General features: G+C 39.3%; 1 protein-coding gene across 6 annotated transcripts in view; it reads left to right on the top strand.

Moving 5' to 3' along the window:
- RBM33 (RNA binding motif protein 33) overlaps positions 1-24,318 on the top strand; it is a 99,858-nt gene that overhangs the window by 59,935 nt on the left and 15,605 nt on the right. For 3 of the 6 annotated variants that reach the window (XM_014257406.2, XM_014257404.2, XM_088057435.1), the window contains exons 15-17: positions 6,279-6,914; positions 20,177-20,374; positions 21,714-21,902. In XM_014257406.2, coding sequence (XP_014112881.1) covers positions 6,279-6,914; positions 20,177-20,374; positions 21,714-21,902 — 1,023 coding nt within the window. Of the gene's footprint in view, positions 1-6,278; positions 6,915-11,094; positions 11,617-20,176; positions 20,375-21,713; positions 21,903-24,318 lie in introns of those variants that run through there. The other 3 variants (XM_014257405.2, XM_014257408.2, XM_014257409.2) reach the window with 3 other exon arrangements.

Here is a 24,318-nt window from a genome sequence, read left to right as displayed (position 1 = left end):
CATATTTTTCTAAGTTTGAAAGCTTCTTCTCTGTCATTTTGTGTGATGCTGTATGGCTCAAAGGAAAAAAAAGGCTATTTGGAGAGCTATCTTCCTCTTGCTATTTTCCTTTAGGCTGTTCAGTCTCTACTAGGCCTTAAGCATTCATGCAGGAGATCATAGCTGTGCTGTCTGTGGAGCTCTTGAAAAAGAAAATCTCTTCTTTATGAAACCTTTTCGTGTAAGGGAAAAGAAGAGATGCTTTTAAGTCTTATATTTTGGAGAAAGTGATGCTGTTTGCCCTGCTGGTACTCTGCACAATTGAAAAAAATCAGATGCCGGTGTTTTCAGCTCCACTGGATCGTGTTGTGTGAACAGGTGACCATTTCCCTGCACAGATCTCCTGGAAGCTAGAGAAGACTCTCCATGAGCTCTTTGACTTTGAGAGAGTGGGTAGGATTGGACTGATGAAGCTCTTGATCCTGAGCATGATGGCTAAATGCACCCTGTGTGCTTTGTCAGGCTATTCTGTGAATAACTGTAAATCTTTATAGTTTTAGTTAACCATGAATCTTGTCTCAAGGACCAGGTTTTCTTCAACAACTATGGAAAGCTTTAATTGTGATAATGCTGTCTTCCTTTTAAGCTGCTCATGATTAGCTTTTCATCTTGTTCTTGAATTAGGGATGGTCATAACTAATTTCCACAAATGAGGCACAAAAGAAACGCAAAGCTATCAGTGTTTGACCTCCTGTGCACTTGCTTTTCAATGGAAAAAAAAATAAATCCTTTTTTTAGCTTTTAATTTTCACCTTTTTTGGAAAATATATTTAAGTAATCTCTTACTCCTCAATTGAGTCTCTTGGAATAATCTCAGTCACAGAAAATGCAGTGCCTCATAGAGAAGCCTTGCCTTTCAGGCCATTAGTAAGGTAAGTCTTGAAAAATAAGCCACAGGCCTCCTTATCTAAAACATCTTTAAGTTATTCTGTAGTGTAGTCATATGAAAATTAAGGCATTAGTTCCAAAGTATCTCTGGTAGCATTCAGAAAAATACAAGAATATTTTTAAATGTCTTTTAATTAAGCAAATTAGAAAACTAAAAATAACAAACTACAAACAAACTAGCAAACTAAATAAAAACTAACAAACAAACAACCCCATAGCAGTCATTTTGTTGTCTTCATTTTACATTTTAAACATACTCTAGCCTGTGGTTATGAAACCAACCAATCTTACCTAAATTCTTGGTGTATCACAAATAAAGCTTTCTCTTTATTTCCCTGTCAAAACTGTCATTGAAAAAATCTGATACATGTTTTATGCAGGTTTTTGAAAAACAGGATAAAAAACCAGGGTTGTCTTGGAAAAAAAATGAAGTCTCCTAGTAGCCCTTGGAGATATATTTGGCAAGCAGGAGAATGTGACTTTGTGCACACAGAACCTCCTTCCAAAGCCCACCTGGGGCGGAGCCTGGTGCTGCAAACAGTGTAGTAGCAGTTGTTCCATTTCTGCTGTGCCCCTGCAGTGGTCTTGTTCACTGCTGCTGCTTATTGTCACTCTTACAGATGGGAATGCTGCACTAAAAATGTTCATTTACAATCATTTAGTCATATTCTTCACTGTTTTTGTAATGTGGGTTGCTACATATCTTTCCTGGGGCAGATTGTAATGTTTTGCAGTCTTTTTGGTGTGTTTTTCTTGTAATTAGCTGACTTCATCCTATTCTTTTGCTTTTGATGATGATGAGAAAGAGTTAAGTTCTGTCACCTTTTCTAGCTGTATGGCACATAACTGAATTGGGCAGGTTATTTTGCAAGTGTCTTCAACTGGAAAATTAAGACTTTTCTTTGCATCTTTATTTCTAAAGAATCAGTGGCTGTATTTATGAGGGGCCTATCATTCAGGAAGCACCAAAAAATAACAATATTGGCTGTTAGAGGTTTTGCTCACCCTAAATATAGATATTTGAAAGGTTTGCAACATGAGTGATTAGAAGATTAAAAACTGTATATTAATGGAATGCTTGTGTTCCTGTTCCTGTGAGGCTGCAAAATACTGACCTTAAATGCCTGTTCAGAATACCTTTTACTCTCCAGGACTTAAATTGTGTATCCTCAGTCTGAAAGATCATTTTGTCATTGAAATCTCTAGACAAATTATTCTAGCGTCTTATGTTTTAATGTTACAGCTTACGAAAATAAAGACAAGCTTGCTGAAAAGATCTGTGTTTATGCCACAGATCAAACCATTTGGATTTCTCTGTTCTTGCACCCATTTTACTGAGACACATAAGTGATCCTGGTTGCATGATTTCTTTCTTGTTCCTTGGGAGCCAACCAGAACATTAACAGTGTCTGGTTCTTACGACTCAGCATTTGGTTCTATTAATTAACAATTGATCCTGAAAAGGAATGTGTTTGTTTATTTCTTTTTAATGCACTACATGAAAAGCAAGCTACTAGTACTAGGACTTAAATTTCAGTAGAAAGCTTAATCCCTTGATTTAGAGTGTGTCCTTGCTGTCTTTTCCTAAGTCAACAGTGCCATTCTTGATTCCCCAGAGGAAGGATGTGGGACTGCTGCTTCTCTTGCTGGTGCTCTTCAGCTAGATTTAGGAAAGCAGGCTGTAATGTTTACTTTTGGTGCTTTCCATCAAAACTGCCTTGGACCTTAAGGCAGAAGAAAAACCTACAGCTAAGGCTCAGTCTCCCTTCAAACATCAGTGAAATGCATTGTGTTAAAGCTGTACAAAGATGGATGAGAATTTCCACTTGAAAAAAAAGCCAAAACCTGGCAGAAAAAACCCTCTCCTCCAAAACCAAGTGTGTGTCTGGCCTTTCGTACTTGGCAGCCTCCTGTAAAAGGAGGTGGCATGTACCTGTACAGTGTACCATTTCTTCTTGTTAGGGAGTTTTCTACCCAAAACATGTGAAGCTTAATAATTTATCTAGGGAAAAGGCTGCTCCATGTTTTTCTGCTTTTTCACCGACAGATAATGTTGCTTCCAGACACTAAACATGAAAATGAGAATGGTTTGAACTTTGAAGGATGTGTAATTTTTCCCAGTTGATTCTCTGGGCAAAATGCTTGCTTACCTGGCCTTTTTCTCCTTGGCAGTGCTGTTGTTTATTGTAGAAATCTATACTCGACTTAATAAACTAATGGGATGGAAATCATTAGCAATAGGTATTGTGACCTGTGTTCGTCTTGACCCTGTCTTGCTTGTTCCATGTGCCAAATGTCCTTATTACATATTATAGGTCATCTGTATTACTCTATGTCATCTGTATGTACTACACATCACATACATGCCCCTACTCTCTGGAGTGGTTTATATAATGTGCTCTTAAAGCTGAGGAGAAGGGGATTTAACTGCCCCTGTTTTCATTCTGATAATGATTTTGCTTTCTTTCTCAATCTGTATTGTTGGGCCATTATACAACTAAATTCACTTAAACCTGACTTCTGATGGAGATATTTTGTTAATCATCACAGGGCCTTTATATTATTTTCCTCTACCCTCTGCAAGGGTATTTTGTTTAGAATTTAACCGTAGTACTAACTTGTCTTTGAAGGATTTAGGTTTACCTCTAGCCTGTTAAGAGACTGATCTGCAGTTGTCATATAACCTCAGGGCTCTTGATGCTTGATTTTAACCTTTAAGAAGGGATTGACTTCCTAGGATCATTACTGATTTCCTGAGTTAAGTTCCAGAAAGGAAGGTTTTGGATTATATTTGGGATCAAGTTGCCTATATATTCTGCTAAGCATTCTTTGAACTGCACGTGTGTTGGTAATATTTTGTCAGTCAGTCTGACAAAATATTGTCATTCATCTTTCTGTGTTTAATTCTGGCATAGTTGGAATGAGTGTGTCTGTCCAAGGGCTGTTGCAGGGATATTAGTCAGAGTCCCTCGGGATGTTCATTCCTTGTCTGCTGGCAGAACTCATTTGAGTGTGCTGCAAAGCTCACATCTCTGTGCTATGTGTAACCTTTGAGTTGGTGTTCTGAGCCTACCACATCGTGATCTACATCTCCCAAGGCCTTCAGAACTTGTTAGGTGATAAAATGAGCAGGCAAATCCCTCATAATAAAGGCCACTGGTAGAAGTGGTGGTCTCCTGAAGAGTAGTGCTGCAATGTTCCAATTGAATATAAAGGAAAAAAAATTTACAGAGCTACTTCCAAAAGTACCTTGGTCCATGGTATCCATCAGGCTTGTTTAGATAAATTGTAAAATATTAGAGTCTAAACCAAAGAAGGTAAATAACTGATTCATTAAGTTAAGTGAAACAAGTTGTCCCTCGGAACAATTGCAGTAATTATGATACTTAGTGTCTCTGAAAATGACTGAAAATTTTATTAATTGCATCAGGATCAGCATAACAATACATCCTCCACCTAGATGGAGCCTTACGTATTTTCTCATCCTTTGCAAACTATTCTCAAGGGTCTTAATCTTTCCTTGTATTTCATAAGGGTCATATTCTATTTTTTTTTTTTTGCTACAATCCATCATCTCCAGTTGTCAATAGAAGATGAAATATCAGGGTTTCCTCTTGTAGAAGTATGTTTCTGTGCCATTTATCAACACAGACCTCTAATTTAGTTGTCATAGTGATTGTTCATTACCACCATTGTGTTCCACAAAATATAGATAAAGATAAGAACTTTTGGGTAGATGTAGCATTCTCATGCAAAGAACTGTATTAGATCTCATCCCTGAACTACGACCTATACTTAAAAAAATAAATACAAATTGTAAAAATGCAATTTGGTTAGTTTTATTTAGCTATTGTTTAGGCTTTGATTTAGACTGCTAATTAGATGCTTGTAATTGGATTTCCAATTTGAGACAATGAGCTGGTTTTTGGTAACTGTGAGAATAATCCCTGTCAATACCTGCGCAGGGAAGAAGCAGCTGTAGCTGAAGGAAATGAGCATTCGTGATTTGTGCATTTGGGTGCTGTGAGTGCAAACCTGGCTCTGCTGGGCTTTCACATCCATGAGCCCAACATTATGGCTGAAACTGTTCTGAGTTTTTTCTTGGGTTGAGGAGGATACCAGAGTGCACTAGGATTAAAAGTGCTTGAATATTAAAAAAACCCCAAACCTTCAAGTCACATATTTGGGTCACATATGTTCAAAGAATGGCAGTTGTGTCGAAAATAGTTGGCACCCGGTTGCTGCAAGATACATGAAGGTTCATCACAAATTCCCAGTTTTTGAGAAATATTTTAACACTCTTTTTGCATTAACCTACCAGCATGTGAAGTACTTTTACTTGGAGAGGCTGTTGTAAGGAGTGGTTAATACATCTTGAGTACAATGTTGTCCTCATTACCATTTGGAAGCATTCTCTATAAGTCTAACTTGGTGTTTCAAATGGTTAAAAAGAGAGAAATAATAAGTATGCTTCCTAATTTTGAAAAATATATGCGATTTTATTGCAAGAGCCATTTGATTTCTTTTCCAGGATGATGAGAATCTGCATTTCCTTGACTCTTGTCCATTTTTATACAGCTTTTCATAAGAACCTGTTCTGCCAGAGTTGAAGAATCTTTAGAAAGGTTATTTGATGGTGTGCAGTACTTTCAGAGGGGCCCAGGGCTGGAATATTAAAGGCATTCTCGATATACCATTAATATTCCAGCACTGCATTTGGCAACATTTTGATTCTGAAGAGAGTGCATGAGTTCAAGGTCAGAGAGATTGACTTGTGCTGTTCATTATAACCAATTATTGTGTGACAAATGAGTTTGAGATCAGGCTTAAAATTCTGTGAGAAAAATCAATAGTTCTAATCAGGGCCTTTCAGGTCATTTACCACCCTACCTTTTGTTACTTTGTCAGAAAAGAGCAAGATAAAACCTGTGTGACAGTGGGTTGCCTCTGTATTGTTACCTTCTATTTGAAACATATTTTGATATCTTGAATTATATTAATAGTTTAATTGGTTTTGGAAACTTTTAAATTAGGTCCAATTTGTAAAACTTTTTTTATTATTTTTTTTTTAGTATTCAGATCAGATTTCTCAAGTGGTATTAAAGCTTTTCTGTCTAGGAAGTAGTGTATCCAAGTCCTAAACCAGATTTGAGCTGTTTGTCTGTAATGAATAGCAAATAAACCTTAGCAGCAGATACACTCCACTAATAGCCTTGGTTTGGTATCAGGGAAAATGTAAAAAGCTCTTCAGAGTCACAGCTTTACAACATCTGAGACAATTCCATGTTGTTTTGACCAGGCTGGGCATCTGTTTAGAATTTTATAAATTCATTTGTTTTTTTCCTTTATAGTATCCAGATGAAGATGAAGAAACTCGATTGTACCGTTTGAAGATAGAAGAGCAGAAGCGCCTGAGAGAGGAGATCCTGAAGCAGAAGGAGCTGAGACGGCAGCAGCAGGCTGGGGCCAGGAAGAGAGAGTTGCTGGAGAGACTTGCACAGCAGCAGCAGCAGCAGCCTTGCTCCCAGCAGTCCTACATGCAGCCCGAGGAGGACTCCTCCGAGTTCCCCACCAACGGCAGCCCCTACATACCCCACTCCGGCTTGCAGACCAGGCACAACGTGAAAAACAGACTCCTTGTTAGAAAGCAAGACGCGGTAGTTGCAAACATCCACCCCAAACCCACAGATTTCCCCCAGGGCGCAGGGGACGGGCAGTACCAAGGACAGCAGATGAAGCCAGTGAAGCAGCTGAGGCAAACTAGAACAGTTCCTGCGGGTCAGCCTCAGGCGCCACAGAAGGTGTTACAGAGCAAACCTGCCGCGGCGGCGCTGCCCGCGCCACAGGCGGCTCGAGTGGCCTCCGTCCCCGCGAGGCCCCAGGAGCAGAAGCCGGGGGTGAAAAGGACTGTCATGCAGCGGACAAACAGTGGTAGTGATGGGCCCCATGTCGGCAGCAAAGTCAGGGTGATTAAGTTGTCAGGAGGGGTAAGTTTACAAGGCTCGTCTCATCTGTGTGTCTCCTCGTGGTTTGTTTCTGTGTGTTTGACTCTCTGTAATCATGAAATAAAACACGGGCCTGAGCTGGTGAGGAATGTAACAGGTTTAGAGTACCTGATAGTCTATATATTATATTTTCAGAGCTGTGGTTTATTAGCAGTTATTAAGCAATTAGTGTTTCCTGTAATGCATTACTGTCAGGCAGTTACTAATGAAATCATATTTCAATACTCCTTTCTTTTAAGCTGTAACTTGGAGTCTGAAATCTGAAAGACCGCTCAATTGAGCTCCTTTTGCTTAAGGTTGATAGGTCTGAAAATTGCTCAGAGAGAAGAATTTAGGTGTATTTAATTAAGGTTTGGTTAAAAAGGACCTACTTATTTGGTAAGTGAGGCCACCTAATTTAATTGTGTGCAGATGTTGGTATTAGTATGGTTTCTACTCAGGGGAAGATGGCTTTTAATTTCTTGGGAAGCATGTTATGAAATTAATTTAAGCAGTATATTGGAGGGGGATGTTTTCTGTTAGAGGCTGGGTTTAAAACGTTACCATTTCACTTCTGCATCTAAATGAGATTTCCTTATCTCTTGATGTGGGGTCTTTTATCTGTAGTGTGTCCCTTGAGTACTGGTGTGGAGGACTCACAATGATGATCTTGAGGACAGTGTGCGTATTTAAAATCTGGGGCTTTGGTGAGAAAGTCTCTCGACCAAATCTCTTCTGTCTTAATGAAAAGACAAGTTAATTTGTTAGGGCTCTGAAGAAGCTAAGATGAGGGGACATAGAGATTGTGTTGTCAGTGTTTGAAGTCTGTCCTTGGGTTTATGCTGAGGAGGAAAGAATGATGTGATGTAGCAGCACACTGGGTGTGTTTTTCTGGAAGAATGCTTTTAAATTATTTGGAGAATTGTATAGGGAAAACAAAACAGTGTGTAAAAGGGACTGAACAAGGCCTTGGAGGCTAGGCTTTACTCTGTAGAAATGGGGAGGAAGTTGAAATGCCAAGGTCTTAACTACTTTCTATTAATGTTTTTCTACAGCTTATAAAAATTATACTCAGAACTATGAATTGCATAATGACTATATGGTCTTTCCAAATACTAACATGAAGGGCGTTATTGACTGCATAGACATCCTGTACATAAGGTTGCTGTCAGTTCTAATTCCTCAGGCATGGTAACTTAAGTACAGAAGAATAAAATACAGGAAACTGAAAGAAATTCATTCTGTTGAGCTAAAAATATTTATATATAAGTATGATTGCAGGAATCCCAGTGGCTTGCAAGAGGTATGACAGGTTTGTGATTCATGCATAATTGAATAAAGCAGTCATGCACAACTTCTTTTATTACGTGGTGAAACAAAACAATGCCAGTCACAACTGTATACAGCTCCTTGTAACAAATAGTTATCAGTGCCCACAGCAGCATTCACAATGAAATAGTTTTTATCACAATGCTTTATTTCAGAAGACTGTGAATGGTTTGTTTCAGATAAGTCTCATGGTAAGAAAGAGCAATTAGCTTAATTATTAATGCATGTATAACTCTTCTTTCATTGTGTACAGAAACAGATTTACTCTGTCCTCAACTTTCAGATACTGAGGTTTCAGCAAGGTGAAGCAGGTTTTTTACATGTAGCCTTTGTCACAGTTCTCATGTTGCTGTGGACTTTTTAAGTTTCCTTCCAACTGTGGGAGAGTGAAACCAAGCATTGCAATTAGCTGTTAACACTGATCAAGATAGTTGATTAATTTTTAATCAGTTAGTGATAAGCTGAATCTGTGACTTTATTTCTTTGACCACACAAGAAAAAAAATTGAACAGTAGGGTAGACAATCTGCTAGTCCATTTTTGACAGGATTTATTTAAAAGAGGAGTTAAAAGGTGCTTGGACTCCCAAGTATTACTACAATTGGAGATCATACATTATTACAATTGGAGATCATACATCATAATATTACAATATTATTACAATTGGAGAACATACAATTTTATTTTATGAAAATAAATAAATCCTGCCTCAGGCTTTATTTATTTTCATGACTTTTGCCTGAGCACGAAATATAAATCAGAAGCCAAATATCATTTTCCCTAGCCGTTCTGCTTAGCGTGTAAAAGTGCTTCCTCTTTTTCCTTGCCTTTGGCCAGAGGGTTGCTGGTATCTCTTACCTGTATGCACTGGCTCTGTCCTGCAGCTTAAGCATCCCTGCCCTTGCTCTCTGTCTTCATTTCTTGTCCTCTTTCCCTTACTTGAGCTCCTTTGTGCAGAGGTCTTGAATACATTTGTACAAGTGAGATAGAAAGAATGCAGGTTCCCTTTGGAAGCTCACTGGGTTCAAGTGAAGGCCTGGCAAATGTCTCCTGTGCACAGTGCCATTGGGGAGCTCTCGCTGGAGGAGCTGCTCGAGTCCAGAGCTGTACTAACTCCAGACCAAGCCGGCCTAAACCAGAAACTGGTAACAAGGACTGTTACTAATTCAGTAGGGCCATCTATAGAACCAGGATTCAGTGGTTTGATGTTGCTGATGATGTTTTTTGTATAACAGTTAAGCAGTGTGATGTGTTGGTGAGAATTGTGGAGTACAGATACTGTCAGAAGAGAATGGCTCCTTTTCTTGGGGGCAGTGTCTTTACCAGGCTGAGCTTTTGTCTGTGTTGCTGGGCAGAGCAGCGCTACCAAAGATCTCTGACCTGCAGGTAGAAATACCCCGTGGGTCCTTAGAAGATGAAATGGTCTTTCATCTGTTTTCACAATATTCTTTTGTGAGAAGATTTTACTTTTGGAATTTTAAGAACTACCTTGTAAATTACAAGAATATTTTAACTTGTTCAGTTTTTCTGATGCATAAGATGCCTTAATTTATGACTTCTTGTTCTTCAGGAAAATGAAAGTAGAAAATGATTCAGCATTTCCAGTATGTCAGACTGTATATCAAGGTGACATGTTAGGTACTGTCAGTAATGATTTTGTCTGTTGATGCTTTTTTATTTTTTAAATAAATCCCACTCTTCGCCTCCCCTCCAATACTGATTTGCCCATCCCTTTCTAATATACATATAATTTATGCAGGAATGGCAGTAAAGTGAATAGCTTTCCATTTTAATTACTCCTTTAAATGTTATGTTCCTGAATTAGGCAGTGTTTAGCACATCGACTTGGAATTCTTTTGTTGCTGGCTTGGTTTTAGATTTGGTTTTTTTGGAGGATGGTGAGTGGTTGTTGGGGATTTTGGTGGGGTTTTTTGTTGCTTTGTTTCTGGTTTTGTTCTTGGTTTTATTTTTTCCAAGGAGGCTCAGATATCTTTCAGTGGATCCAGTGTGCTTTGTTTTTGTGGCATTTCCTCAGAGCTGTCCTTTTCAGATACAGGAGTTCAGTATATTCACTGAGTATTCATACTTGGAAATTTTACTGTTAAAGCATCTGAGACTTGCTGGGCTTGCTGAGGAGCCTGAAGTCAATCCTAAAGTTACTTGTAAGTATAAAATCAATAAAAGTGTAGGAAGGAAACACCCTAATAAATCACTTCAAAATGTGATCATAAAATTATAGAAATTAAGGGTGAAAAGAGTATTGAACTGATCTGTTTGAAGGGCTAGGATGAACTCTGTATTATTCCTGGCAGATTTGTCCAACCTTTTTCTGAGATCTCATTATAGATTTCCCAGATCATCTATTCCAGTATCAAATGTGTATATTAAGGAGAATTTTCTTAGTGACCAAATCACATTTTCTTGGTGTAATTTTGAATTTCTGATTATTTGTACTATACTTGAAGAGAGATGGGGAAGAATTTCTCTCTCTTTGTGCCTGTCTCTCTTTTTAAAGATATCTTAGCTGTTTCTGAACTCTAAGATCTTTCTTTCTCTCTTGATGAGTCATGTTTTCTAATACCTTGGCTTTGTGGTGCTCTTTGGGCTCTCTGTCATCAATCTCTGTTAAGAGCTCTAGTTCTAAATGCAATTGAATTCCTTCAGCCAGTATATTCAGAGTTGTTTTAGTCCTGGAAGAACAGGTTTGTACCAACTATAACCTTATATAACTTAAGATCATATGAAATATATGCTGAACATGTTTCCTATTTAGTTGGAGGTTCTGTGGTAAATTACAGTATCTTAAAATCTCTGTATCATTGTCATCTTATGTTGTTGGATGATTTTTCTCTTAGCCAGAAAATGTCCTGCCATGCTCAGAGCGCTGTGTGTCTGTCCCAAAGGACTGAAAATGCTGGGTTCTTATGCTGCACCAAGAACACACCAATCTGTGTCTCTGTGGAAAGCTGCACAATGAGGGTTTTTTCATAAATACATATATAGATAAAATACATAAAAATTTGGTGTTCCCCGTTGCATTACAAGCAGTATCTTAAAAGTGATCCATATTCCTGAAAACCTGAAATGCTTCATATGAAAAGCTTGAAAATAGAGGTGGCAAATTCTTCTGTTTGAAAAGCCTGTCACAGAAAAATGTCCTTGGGTTGCAAAAACAAGATGGAAATGGAAGATGGACAACTTTGTTCGTATTTCAAGCAACTGGGAAGTGTGAGATGAATATGGAAAAAAGATACTGATTGAGATGATTCTTGTTTGATAATGTAACCTTATCAACCAACTTTGCTTAAATATTTGTACTTGTTTCTACTTGCATGTATATGTTCAAGTTTAATTAAAAATATTTGACTTGAAAGCTCTTTAGCGCCTTTCATGTAAATATTTCAGGAATTGCAGACACTAAGAATTGTAGCATTTGTGTGGGAAGTTCATGAGGGAGCCCTTTCCCCAACCCCTGACAAAGGAACTCTTGCCCTATTATAGGCCCTACGGTCCCATAACTTATTAAGGAATGGGAGAATGGCTTTGGTGTTTGTTTGCCACTGTTGGAAGGAGGTGCCCACCTGGGAGTGGGCTGAGGGAGCTGCAGGAGCCGTATCTGAGCACCCAGGTACCATGGCAAAATGGGTACGACCTCTGAAGCAGCATTAATGTAAATGCTGTTGAAGAAGGACTCTGCCTGCCATAACCTGCAAGATTTCGCTCTGGAAATATTTCACAAATGGACATTAATTTCTTAATTGTAAGAAACTATTGAAATGTGTCCAGAGGAGGTCTCAAAGTTGGTAAGGAGACTGGAGCACCTCCCCCCTGAAGACAGAGAAAGCTGGGGCTGTTCTGCCTGGAGAGGAGAAGGCTCCAAGGAGACCTTATAGAACCCCTTCCTAAAGGGGGCTTCAAGAGAGCTGAAGAGGGACTTCTTACAAGGGCATTGAGTCATAGGACAAGGGGAATGCCTTCACGCTGAAGAAGAGTAGATTTATATTGCATGTTGGGAAGAAATTCTTTTCCTGTGAGTGTGGTGAAGAGCTGGAACAGGGTGCCTAGAGAAGTTGTGGATGCCCCACCCATCCTGGAAGTGTTGAAGTCCAGATTGGATGAGGCTTTGAGCAATCTGGGTTAGTGGAAGGTGTCCCTGCCCATGGCAGGAATATTTGAAAATGAGTAATAAACTGAGTCCTCCCAGACCTTCAGTGAGGATGGTCCCTATAGAGACAGACTGTAATGGATTGGGGTCAGGAGGTGGGCTGTGCTGTACTCCTTAGGGCATATTTGATTACTGGGAAAAGGAAATAAAGGGGCATGTGTGGGTACTCTTAGCAAGTGAGAATTAAGGTGGCAGCCAAACCAGACACAGATAATACATCTTACGGGTTTCTCATAAAATTCATGAAAGGGGAAAGAGATACCTAAATTGAATCTGATTTTGCTGTGGATAACTTGGATCTAGTGTGCAGTAAAGTATTTTCTATTGTAGACTGCAGAACAGGTTTCTCTTTTCCTCAGGAGGCTTTTAAATTATATGTTGAAGAAGAGTTCAGCTTGCTCCTGAGCACCCAGAAAGCAGAGTGCATGTTGCTTGTTGCTTGTCACTCTTCTTAGGTCTCAAAGGAGAGTTTCTCTGCCATGGTAAATGTTACAGTGCAGAATTCCTTATCTGTGGGATGTTGGTGTCACAGAGTATCTTGGAGCCCAGTTTCCTGATAAAGACAGCTGTGACACCAGTAAAGTGCTTTACAAAGAGTCAGATTTCATATGAAAATGCAGTTTCTTAACTTGGGAGGCAAGCTTGCAGAGTTGTACAGTTTAATATTTTGAGAAGTTACATCCCTCTGTTGAGGAGTTGGACCACTTGGAACAGGCCTTTGGTGCAGAGGTTTGGCTCTTGAGCTGAGAGTGTTTGGGGTGGGAGGGAGTGGGGGCTCTCTTTTTTTAAGACTTACCAGGAGCTTCAGGCAGGATGCAAGAAGGATTTGACTTGCCAGTAGTTTTAAGCTTCAAGGAACGTGAACTAGAAAGGCCAGACACGGCACAAGAAAGGAAGTTCTAGTGGTGCAGGTTTCTTATATCCAGTACTGCCTTTCTATGCTGTAGCTGGTGTCCAGCTGGGAAGTGCCTCCTCCAGGAGCTTTGGGCCATCACAAGTTTTGTATCGCCGATAGGAGCTTTGTCTCTTGGTCTTTCTCTGTATGTCCAGTCTTTGCTAAAATTGCCTGTACAAAAACCTCTCAGACTGGCAGTTGAAAAGCAAACTAGGAAACTTTGCTTAAAATATTGTTTATCTATGTTACGTATCTTGAACATGACACATAAAAATGAAAGTATTTCTGAGAGTATTACACATGTCCATTCCAGAACCTTGATTTTGCTATAGGTTTGACATACATTTCGTAATGTGTGGGTGGGTGATTTAACTAAAAACCATGTAGTTGTGATTCAACACTGATTCAAGCTGTGCTTTTTACACTCCCAGTGAAACTTCATGCAGCATGGGTATGGCTGGGATTCTCTTTGGCTGGTCCTTCTCCATGCCTTAGTTCTCCTTTCAGGTGGATGAGGGGAGACTTCAGTTAAGAATTGTGTTAGTACATGGGATTAAGTGGAATTAGCTGCTTTTTCTGCAAGATGTTTTCTTCTAGCTGTTGTGACTTTTCATACACCATTAGGCACAGAAGATACCCATCACATCATGGCTTTCTGAAGCAGTGCAGCAGTGTCTTTTTATCACAGGAAGGGAACTATTTCAGCATTTTATTTATTTATTGCTTAGGCTGGGAAAAATAGCCCCTAAATCACCGACTATCATCAGAAGTGTCTTTTTTCTCTGGTGTGAACTGGGAATGATTTGTTTCTTTCATCACTTTTGTAGTCTGATGTAGCTTATTGCTGTGTGTACTTTGAGTCAAAACTAGCCCATTAATATGTCTTAAACCAGTTGTTAATGATAAGTTGTCTATTGATAGAGTGGCATTTTCTAGCCAGGTGGGAGAGCAGTTTTCTTAACTACTGCTATTCTAAAAAAAAACCAAAAAAAACCAAAACCTTTTAAAGGTCCTAGAAGGCCTGTAAAAAAAAAAAGTCTCCAGGTGTTTCTCATTGGCGTTTGACAGATTGAAAACAGATCATCAACTGTTCAGAAACAGTGCCTGGTCATGTCACTGGTTGTGGGATATTTGGCAAGTGATTAGGCTTCCTATTCCCAGGTCCCCAGTCTGTCAGCCAGCTGTATCAAAAGTGGTAAAGCATTTGGAGCACCAGTCAAAGAGAAATAGCTCATTGTTAGGGGTTTGCTTTTAATATGTGTTCCTGATAATTGTGGTGAAAAAATACTTGTGTATATTAGATGAAAGTCACTATTTTATGTGGTTTTTGCTTTACATTTCTTTCTCTTTGTTATGTGGGAATAGGCTGTCTTTGTAGATGTCTGTCTGTTTTACTACAGTCAGTTGCAGTATCAGTAAAATATAAGTTTACCTTGGAAAACTCATAAAGCTGATGAATAGTCATTTCTCTTGTCCTGAAAGTAAAGATTAATTTAATAACTGAAAGGATGTTTTCCTCCCCCAACTACTGTGATACTTTAAAAGTACTAATTTCTAGAAATACTGACTTAAACTGGTAACAGATGAGAGGTTTCTCCTTTCTTACAAGAAATCAATCACAGTAGTTTTGGACTGAGATTTCCCTACAAGATTTAAGTCTTCATCATGCTACAGAGAATTTGAGTTGTAATGCATCTCAGAAAAGCAACAACATTTTGCTTCTCTGTTATTTTTACACAAATCAACCAGAGTTTATTTATTCCCTTTAAGTGCCTTATCCAGCATGTGCATCCCTTTGCTATTGGACAGTTTTGAATTAGCTTTACAAAGATTACATGGATAGACACAGCATTGTGGTAGTTAATAGAAACCTGTGCAGTGAGGTCTGTGGGCTGCAAGATCACTAACAGTGCCAATGACAGTGAAGTATGGCCTTATCGAAAGGAGAATTCATAAGAGGCTGCCCTGGGACACTGCACCACTGTCCTTCTGTGTATCCTGACAATGTTATCTGTCCTCTCAGTACGGAGTATCAAATGTCTGTCACGAGTACAGAAATTAATTTAATGTCACCTGAAGACATGCAATTAATCTTTTAGAGGTTTTCATAATACCTTTACAGAAAGAGTTGCCAGTTTGGCGGATTTGGATTTTGGGGTTTAGCAGAAGATAAGGAAAATTAATTTTTCATCAGGGTTAATACAAGCTAGCAGGGCCACAAAGGCTGAGAAAAATGGTTTGGGAATTTGTCAAGTGTTGTCACTCTAGAATAATGCTGCTTAACGTCTGATAGGTCTAATCAAGAGTTGGGATTTCTATAGAGGGGGATTAATCAATTTGCTCACTACAGAATGCAAGTTGGTGATACCATTCCTTCATGGGGTTTAAGAATGAAAATAAGATTTGATCTGTCAAATTGCAAGCAGCTCTGACAGTATCAATAGGCATTTTTATCAGTACATTTTAAAGCATTTGTTATAAATAAATTTGTCCTGTTAATGTTGGTGGCAAATAAACTTCATCTTCATCATAAAACTGTCATAATGATTATGACGGAGGGCTCCAGCTTGCTAAATTCAAGCAGTCCTTCATAAAATTCTGCTTTTAGAATTTGTGATCTCATATTTGACAGAATTCTTTCTGTGCTGGTCAAAACACAACACTGGCTATATATAGATCTGTATAGTGAGTGGCTGATGAAAAACAGCCTTGATAGGTATCAGTGAATTGGTTCTAAAAGTCATGGCCATTGAATGGCATCAGTTCTTTTTGTTAGTCTAGTTTCAGGTCAAACTGCAGATTCTTCCAGAGCAGAGGTTTGAAAAACATTCACCATGTAAATCAAATCCTTTTACATATCTTTTGAGCTTTGTTTATATATACACATTATTTGAAATGAACTTGTTTTGACACTGCTCACAATCGTTCGGTACTTGAAATTTGAAAGATACTTTTTGTACTTTCCCCTGAACAGAACTCCTGCAACTTAAAAAGGCATTTTCATTGCTCCAGCTTTAATTGAATAATAGAAAAGTTTCTTTTAAGAGAACTTTTTCCTGGCCAGATCTTGGGAAGGCAGACCCTTTGTAGAACTTGGAAATTTGGAGCTTAAAACTCAGGATGATTTATAATCTAGAAATTCAGGAGTAGACAATAAGAGGAAATCATTCTTCCTTCATTGATTTGCAGACAATGGAAATTCATTTTCTGCACAGGACTTTAGAGGAAATTTGAAGTATAAAATCCAAGCTTGTATCAATCAGTCCCTGGTCTCTGTGGTTGACTAAGGCGTTCTACCTGGGGTCAGCATTTTGTACATCAAATTATGTGAGACAGGCTATGATGATGAATAGATGCATCTCTGAAAAATTTAGTGCAGGCCTGTACTTTGTAAAATACTGTAGGAAAGAAAATGCATTTTGAAGTGAGAAGGCTTAAAATTTTAATACTTCCCTCTGTTGTTGCCCATTTAAATCTGGGGAGGGCAGTGATGTGAGCTGATGAAAAACAACAATACAGAAATTGTCTTTAGGAGAAGCAAAAGTTGATTTAAGATGAGCTAGACCCGAGACAAACTAGAAGAGATGTTAGCAATTTAGCTTCTGTGATTTGGATGGCATTTGGGGTAGCTACTGCAGTACAGCTTCAGTGGACTTCCCTGCTTACCTGTAATTTGTGTGTCTTGGTGCCAGCTGATGAAGGAACATCAGGAGTCAGTGTATGTACAGTCATCTTTACAGCTGTAGGTCCTTTCCTCCAAACTGTCAGTTTGTCAAACTGTTCTCCTGTGAGCATGTGACCTGTCAATAATGTTCTCAGGTTTTGTGGCTTTAAGTCCAGAAGTTAAACAGCTCTTTTCAGGTGTTTTGCTTGATTTGGTTCTTTGTTGTTGTACCTGGAAAAGCCACTTGTTCTTGTCCTGCATAGAAATTTAAAGAATGATGGTAGTGGTGAGAGTAATTTGTCATTACATGGTACTATACAGGTTGTTCATTTTGGCTCAGACAGTGTTTGTCCTTGCCCTGGCGTGTCTTTAACCAGTGAAGAAAGAATTACTGCTAAAATGCTTCTTCTGTGTCGTTTTGCTTGTTGGCACAAGTCACTTAGCACTCACATTTGTTTTTTATTTCTTAAGAAAACCACCAGGTTTTATCTTTCTTTGAAGCCAGGCTGCCTGGAACAGGAACTACTGCCTTGCTGTCTTGCTCAGCTCTGTTAGGCCTGGAGCACCATGTCCCCGACTCATGGACCTCTCTTGAGAAGCAGCACTGCAGCTTTCTCTGCTCCCCCTCTTCGAGTCATCTCAAAACCAGTAAATGTTCAGAGCATTAATGTAAAAAACAGGGTTGATCCAGTTGCCTTTGCTTTCCTTATTTTTCCAGGAACAAGCAAAGCTTGTTCCATCCTATTTCTGAAATGGGTCAATTAATTAAAAAATCCAGTGCTTTCCACCTTTTCAGACTGTTGCAGAAGCACTGTGGTAGCAGCAAAGTCTGATGGTGGCATTTGAGACCCCAGCAGGGAACAAATCCCATCAGATTTTTCATCAGTGCTAACCAATGTTGTGTGCTAATGCCTTTGACTCTGTTACAGTTCTGTGTTCAGTTCATACGGTTTTATTTGGTGATAATTGAGCTTGGTAGTTAAATATTTGGTGGTTGTTGGCCATCCTAGACTTTTATGTGAAATGATTGTTTGCTTTTGAAGTTTCAGTAATGAGCATATTGGATGTGTTTTGTACCTGAGGGCTTTGCTCTCAGATGCTCTTCCGATGTGCTGGGATCATTTTTTGGTTTGGAAAGAGATGGTTGCAAATATTTATGGTTCTCCCAGCAGGCATTTAACAGAGATTAGATTTTAACTCCCAGTTATTGCATTTAAATTCCTCCTAGAATTTTTTTTGTTCATTTTAGTTTCATCATCTTCCAGCTGCTGTAGGGTTGAATAAAAGAAATTATCTGATCAAGGCATAGAGCTTATGGTGATGCTGATATCAGAACTAATACTAAAACGAGGAGGATTTAATGCTGGTAAGGTTTTGTGCATATGTTTGGGTTTTTTCAGGAGTGCTCTTGCTTTTGTATTCATGAATACAAATTGAAGAGAAACTGAAGGGAAAGCTTTATAATTTCTCACTAATTGCTGCTCTCAAAGGTTTATAGACAAAACTTTCCATGAAGACTTGGTGACATTCAGTTCAGCAGATTAAAAAACATGTTTGTGATTAGAGGTGGAAAAGACAGATGCAGATTTCTATTGCTTTCTTGTTTTGGACACTGTGGACAAATGCCATGATGAGCTTTAGGATTTTCCCTGTGACAGATTGTGCTTTTGAGTTGTAGTGCAAGAAGGTTTGAAGCTCATTTGTCTGGGATTTAAGTACTTGAGTTCTTGAGAAGTTGTAGCCTACATATGCTTTATGATGCAGAGGCCTTGATTTAGAGGTGTAAATTGTTAACTAAGGAACTTGCAAACGTACCACAGACTAGTTCTTACCAAGTCTTAGCTGAGGCTTAGTAACTAGTCCTCACTAGGTGTTTCTTTTGCTTTTCTTTAATGTAGAGAGGTACTAATTTGTATTCTCAATGAAAATAATCTTGCTGTTAGACCCTAAGTCTGTTCCTTCTGCACCCTTGTGTTTTGTCTCCTTATCCTCAAGAAATGTGCCAGGTAGCATGAAACCCTCTGGTTTGTGATTTGTTAGAGATGCAAAAGGAGTTTTGGCTTGTGAATATTTAAGGGAAGGGGAAAAGAAAACCCTGTTTAAATGAAGGTGCTTTCATAATAACTTTTTCCCCTTAGATGTGTCTTCTATTTGAGAGCTTTTGTGGGGTTACCAGAGGTTGGTTAGGGAGTTAGTCAAAGCCTTCCCCCTGCAGATAAAATGCTCATTAGTATTTGAGGGCTAAAGTTGAAGTCCTGTCAAGAAATAGATACTGCTGTTGAAATCATGCAATAATATCATGCACGTCATAGATGCAAAAGATCTTTTGTCAGACTCTGCTGGTTCTTGCTCCATGGAGTTTTCAGTGGTTCATCTAATTTGGACAGGCAGACACAAATTCAAGAATCACCTGTTTGTAGAAAAAAAAGAGCTGTTTGGATAGAGGCAGCAGAAGGGAATCTTTTCTTAGTGCTTTAAGCTCATGGTTTTACTGTGCCTGATTGCACCAAGAGACGTAATGGCAAGAGTTAATCTTGGATGAGAGACACACTGAGATGGTGTTTCACTGTGTTTATCACTACAAATATATATAATGAGAGCTTTGTAAGGCAAACAAAAAAACACCTTGAGGAACTGTTCCAAGTACAGACAGTGTCCAAGGAAGGAGACTGCTTAAAAAGCTGCTGGTCTAGAAGTTGGCAGAATGAGTATACACTTCAAAATAAATACCAGTTTTTAACTAAAGGGAGGTTGGAGGTTTAAAGATGAACAGAGTATTTACCTGATTCTTTCAGCCCCCACAGTTCTTTGCTCCTCCTTCTGCAATGCGTACGTCTCTCCTTACGTTAAAAAAAAAAAAGAAAATAATAAAAAAATAACACACACACCATAGTTCACATGTAACCTGGAAGGAATAATGATTTGGAAAGAGAAAACATCTTGTTGCTTTGATTATGAAAAGACACGACTGACTATTGTAATTCTAATAAAGCCTGAACAAAGTAAACAGTTCTTTAGATAGCACAGATTTATTTTAGGCTGAAGTGCAATTTCCAGGCTGAGCCTTTACATGCGCCTGCCACAGCCACCAGTTTGCTTTAGCAGGCAGAGCCCTGGACACTCTCTGAATGAGCTGGAATGTGGCAGGAGTCTGCTCAGGGCCAGGGTGTGCAGTGCCTGGACACTGAGCCGCTGTTGTGTTGTTGATTTCAGCAGGGGGGAGAGGATGCTGGCTTTTTTCACCCAGAGGGCCAACTCCAGCGGCCTCAACAACCCCCGGAGCCAAAACAGCAGCCAGTGCGGAAGGTCACATTGACAAAGGGAATGCAGCAGCAGCAGCAGCAGGCACAGATCCATTCACCAGCTCCTCAAGGAGTCAAAAACATCCAGGGAATCCATCAACCTAAAAAGGTGATTTTCAGATGCATATTGGTGCTAGAAGTTTCACTGTCTAGCTGTGTTGCTCTATTAATAACCAGCATTCTGTTTGTCAATTGCTAGCACAGGGCTGCATGACCCAGGAGATGCATAATTGCATATAAAGCTTTTAATCTAGAGAGACTTGTTTGTACCCAGCACAGACTGGCAGTGCCTGCAGGTTGCTTCATCTGCTGACGTTGTGGCCAGCTCAGCACTCCCTGGGGAAGTGCATGTGTCCTGAGACAGCTGCTGGAGGAGATGGTAACCAAAGTGCTTTCTGGCTTTAAAGCCAAATGGTTTTTTGAAGTTGTGTTTAAGGTTTTATTTTGGCTGTTTCCTGCATATGTAGGAGCACACAGTAACTGTTTCAGGATGCTCTTTACTGGCTCCCCAAAGCTGGTATCACTCAAAACTGTTGGTGATGTTGTAACTTGATATTTGCTCTGATCATGCACTGGTAGGAGGCAGGGAAGGGTCAGGGTGGCAGCGCCGTGTGCCTTCTCTGCATTTGCAAGCTGGCACACTCCCTGAAAGTAGCTGGCATTTTAGTTCTTTGTTCTGAACTGTTGGATATGTCTTCCTGCTTCATATAAGGATAGAGTTTTGTTGCTGATGTTGAAGGGAATGTTGACTCAGTGTTAAGTGTTAACTCTGTTTAATGTTTGTTACTATGTTTCATTGTTATTTTCCACTCTCTGACTGTTCGACGTTTAATTTGCAAGAATTAAATCCATGCATTTCCTGCTCCAGAGTACAGGAGAGAGGAACTTTGTAAAAAGTTATTTTAAAGTTATTTAACCTTATGTGAATAAAATTCCATTCTGGTAACAGACCAAGAGTTGGTAGCAGTAGAGATTGAAGGTGCTTGAAGAACTTTGCTAATCTTGTAAGTACATTAAATTTAACTACACATTAAGAATTGAAAAAGGAGAGGGATCACCTGTTGCGTTTTTTTGTCCACACTCAAAATATGGGAGCTGAACAGATGCTGCTGATGTGATCAATGTTGAAAACTAGGTTATATATTTTTGTCTGAGATCCTCCACTACTTGATTGATCAGTCTGTGCTAGAGCTGAGGTTTCTAGGTTGAATGCAGTTTATATAACTCAATATATAATTTATCCTGCTAATAGAGGTTTGTATAAGCAGTGGATGAATATGTTAATAAGTGGCCTTCCAAATTGGCAAACAGCAACAAGCTGATTTACATCAATATGTACTTTAATCAAGTCTTCAAGTAAATAGCCAACTTTTATATCCTCTGTCAAGTGCAGCAAGCAGAGTCAGTGGGTAAGTAAATCAAAATACTGTTACTTTTGTTGTTGGCAGGTCATTATGCACGGCAGAGGCAGAGGAGTAGCAGGCCAGATGGGCCGAGGACGCTTGATGCCAAATAAACAGAACCTGCGAGTGGTGGAGTGCAAACCTCAGCCCTGTATTGTGTCAGTTGAAGGGCTTTCTTCATCAACTACTGATGTCCAACTGAAAAACCTGCTGATGTCAGTGGGACCCATTCAGGTAGGTCAACCTTGGTTTATCATTTTTGTGCCAAAAGGCTTTCATTCCGGAAAGCTCAATTAATTCCCTGACACTAAATACAATGTGTGTTTATTGGTAATTTATGTTTGAAGGCACCCCCACCCACACAAGCTACTCCTGGTAGCAAAGACAAGCACGTGATGATATTGCAGCACAGGAGGCATGGTAGGATTTTGCTAACCATCACATTCCTGCTGCAAAATTCTCCTTCATTTTGGAGTTCCTGTGCTATCTCTGCTGTTTACTTAGGCAGTACAAGCCTGTCCATTCTGTGAGGTTGTTAAATCCAGATGGTCATATCAAAGCAAATGTATTTTGCGTGCTGTCCTTGTTTATTGTTGACTTGCACCTACTCTCCTTTTTGACATTTACCTTTTCCTGTCACTGCAGTCCTGGGGTACAAGCACCTAATGACCCAGTGAGTATTTTGTACTGAGAAGCATCCTCTACTTCTTCAGATGAAAAAACAGTCTTTGGAGGATTTTATCGATTCTTAACTTTTTAGAAGGTTCTCTTTGGTAGGGGCCTGTGAACAAGGTTATGACATGCACACACTGTTGTGTCTGCTGTGCAGCTTCTGTTCACAAACTGCCTCCTGGAACTGATGTGTCAGTTAAATGACTTGAGGAAAGCAGGAGGTTTTCAAAGCAGTGGAAGACTTAGGAGGCCCTGTCTGACTTATTGTTACTGTATTTAAAAATATCAGTCAATGAATAATGAAAAATAGAGGTGAGAAATCTTTTTCCTTTGGCCAGGAACATTTTCAGACAAATGCAAAGCATGAATTGGAGGTGTTCTGTGAGACTTCTTTATTACTGGGATCATTTGTCTGTTGCAAAACACACTGCTCTCCTAAAGATGAACACTCTGCCTCATTTGTTCCTAATTTAGTGAGTGGAATAATGCTGAATTATTTACGTCATCAATTCAGAGAGGTTTAATTTGTTTGGGAAAGCAAAACTACCCTCACAAAATACTTTGTGCCTTCATGTTCTGTAGTACTCTAGGAAATTATTCATACAGTTCCAAAGCACATTTATTCAGTGTTTACTTGCTAAATCTTGCATGAGAATATTAGAAGGAGATTAATAGAAACCCTGCAAGGAAATCTCACAATTGACAGAAGTTATTGAGAATGTGCTAAAAAATTTATTCAGTACTTGCTGTTTCATAGCAGACTCCAAACCCTGGTCTCTCAATTCAATGTCACAGGCCAATTTAGAAGGATGTACTTACAGGAGAAAAAACAATGACTAATTTTGTAGTGGGATTTGATGAATATCTGCCTTCCAGAACTTGTATTCTTGCAGCAGTATCAACTGTACCTTTGGAAATTATGCTTTTTGAATCATTGTCCATTTTCACCTTACAGGAAATCTTGAAGTAGTACTTGAACAAGAGGCTTGAATTTAGCTAATGATGCAGAATGCTCTTGTGCTAATTCTGCACTTGAATTTCAAGTCTGACTTCTAGAAGGCTTGAAATTTCCTGGCTTGTTTGAGACTAAATGATGTTTCACAAGAATGAATGGTGACATATGCTGGAAAAAAAGTGATGCTTTTGTAGGAGGAATGTGAGACTGGTTCCACCATCTGTAATACTTAGCTTTTTGATTTTGTTTTTCAATGGTACCATGAGAAGTGGCACCGTAGAAGTGTTAATGCACCAGTTGAGGAAGAGGCAGCAACAATTTTAAGTGACTTTGTTGCTATCCACAGGAATCAGATTTATACAGGTGGTGCTAGATTTTGAAAGAGGTCAATATCCTGAAGTACATGAGTGGATTTTCCTGGCTGTAAATTAATGTTTTAACTGTTGTTTTAACTGTTGTTTGTGCTCAGTGCTGTAGGAAATCCCCTGCAGCTGGGAGGGTCAGGAGGCTTCAACAGCAAAGAGATACTCAATTATTTCCTCTTTTTTCATTTAGTATGTGTTTCATGTAAGGGATTTTGCAGGGAGCAGTGCTGAAGTGAGCTGCTGAAGAGAGCCCAGTGGTGGCTGGAAGGGCTCTTTCCATGCAGGCTTTGGGGGTTCCTGTGTGAGGACAGTGAGTGTGAGAGGCAGGGACCAGAGCAAACAGATCTTGGGTAGTGCAGAGCTCTGATCCTCTAAGGTGGAGTGTTACTGCTTGATGGACTGAAATAGGAAAGATTTGGGGAGATGGCATTTGTGAGAAGACAGCAAGGTGAGAAATTCTAGCTGCTTTTATTTGAAATTAGGCAAGGTGCCCAGGTTTTTAGCTAGTGTCTGATGGAGCTGAAGAAATAGTAAGAGGAGGGAAAGGTGTGTCCGTTCTATCTGACTCAGTCTTTAAGATGTAGAAGATCCTGTCTTCAGCTGTTGACTGTATTCAGCAAAATTTTCCTTAAGGAACGGAGCTCTTCTGAGATCAAGT

This window comes from Pseudopodoces humilis, chromosome 1, assembly GCF_049639895.1.
Source record: "Pseudopodoces humilis isolate 2021_Gansu_Grassland_sample_001 chromosome 1, ASM4963989v1, whole genome shotgun sequence".
NCBI lineage: Eukaryota > Metazoa > Chordata > Aves > Passeriformes > Paridae > Pseudopodoces > Pseudopodoces humilis.
This window is presented reverse-complemented; position numbering and strand designations above follow the sequence as displayed.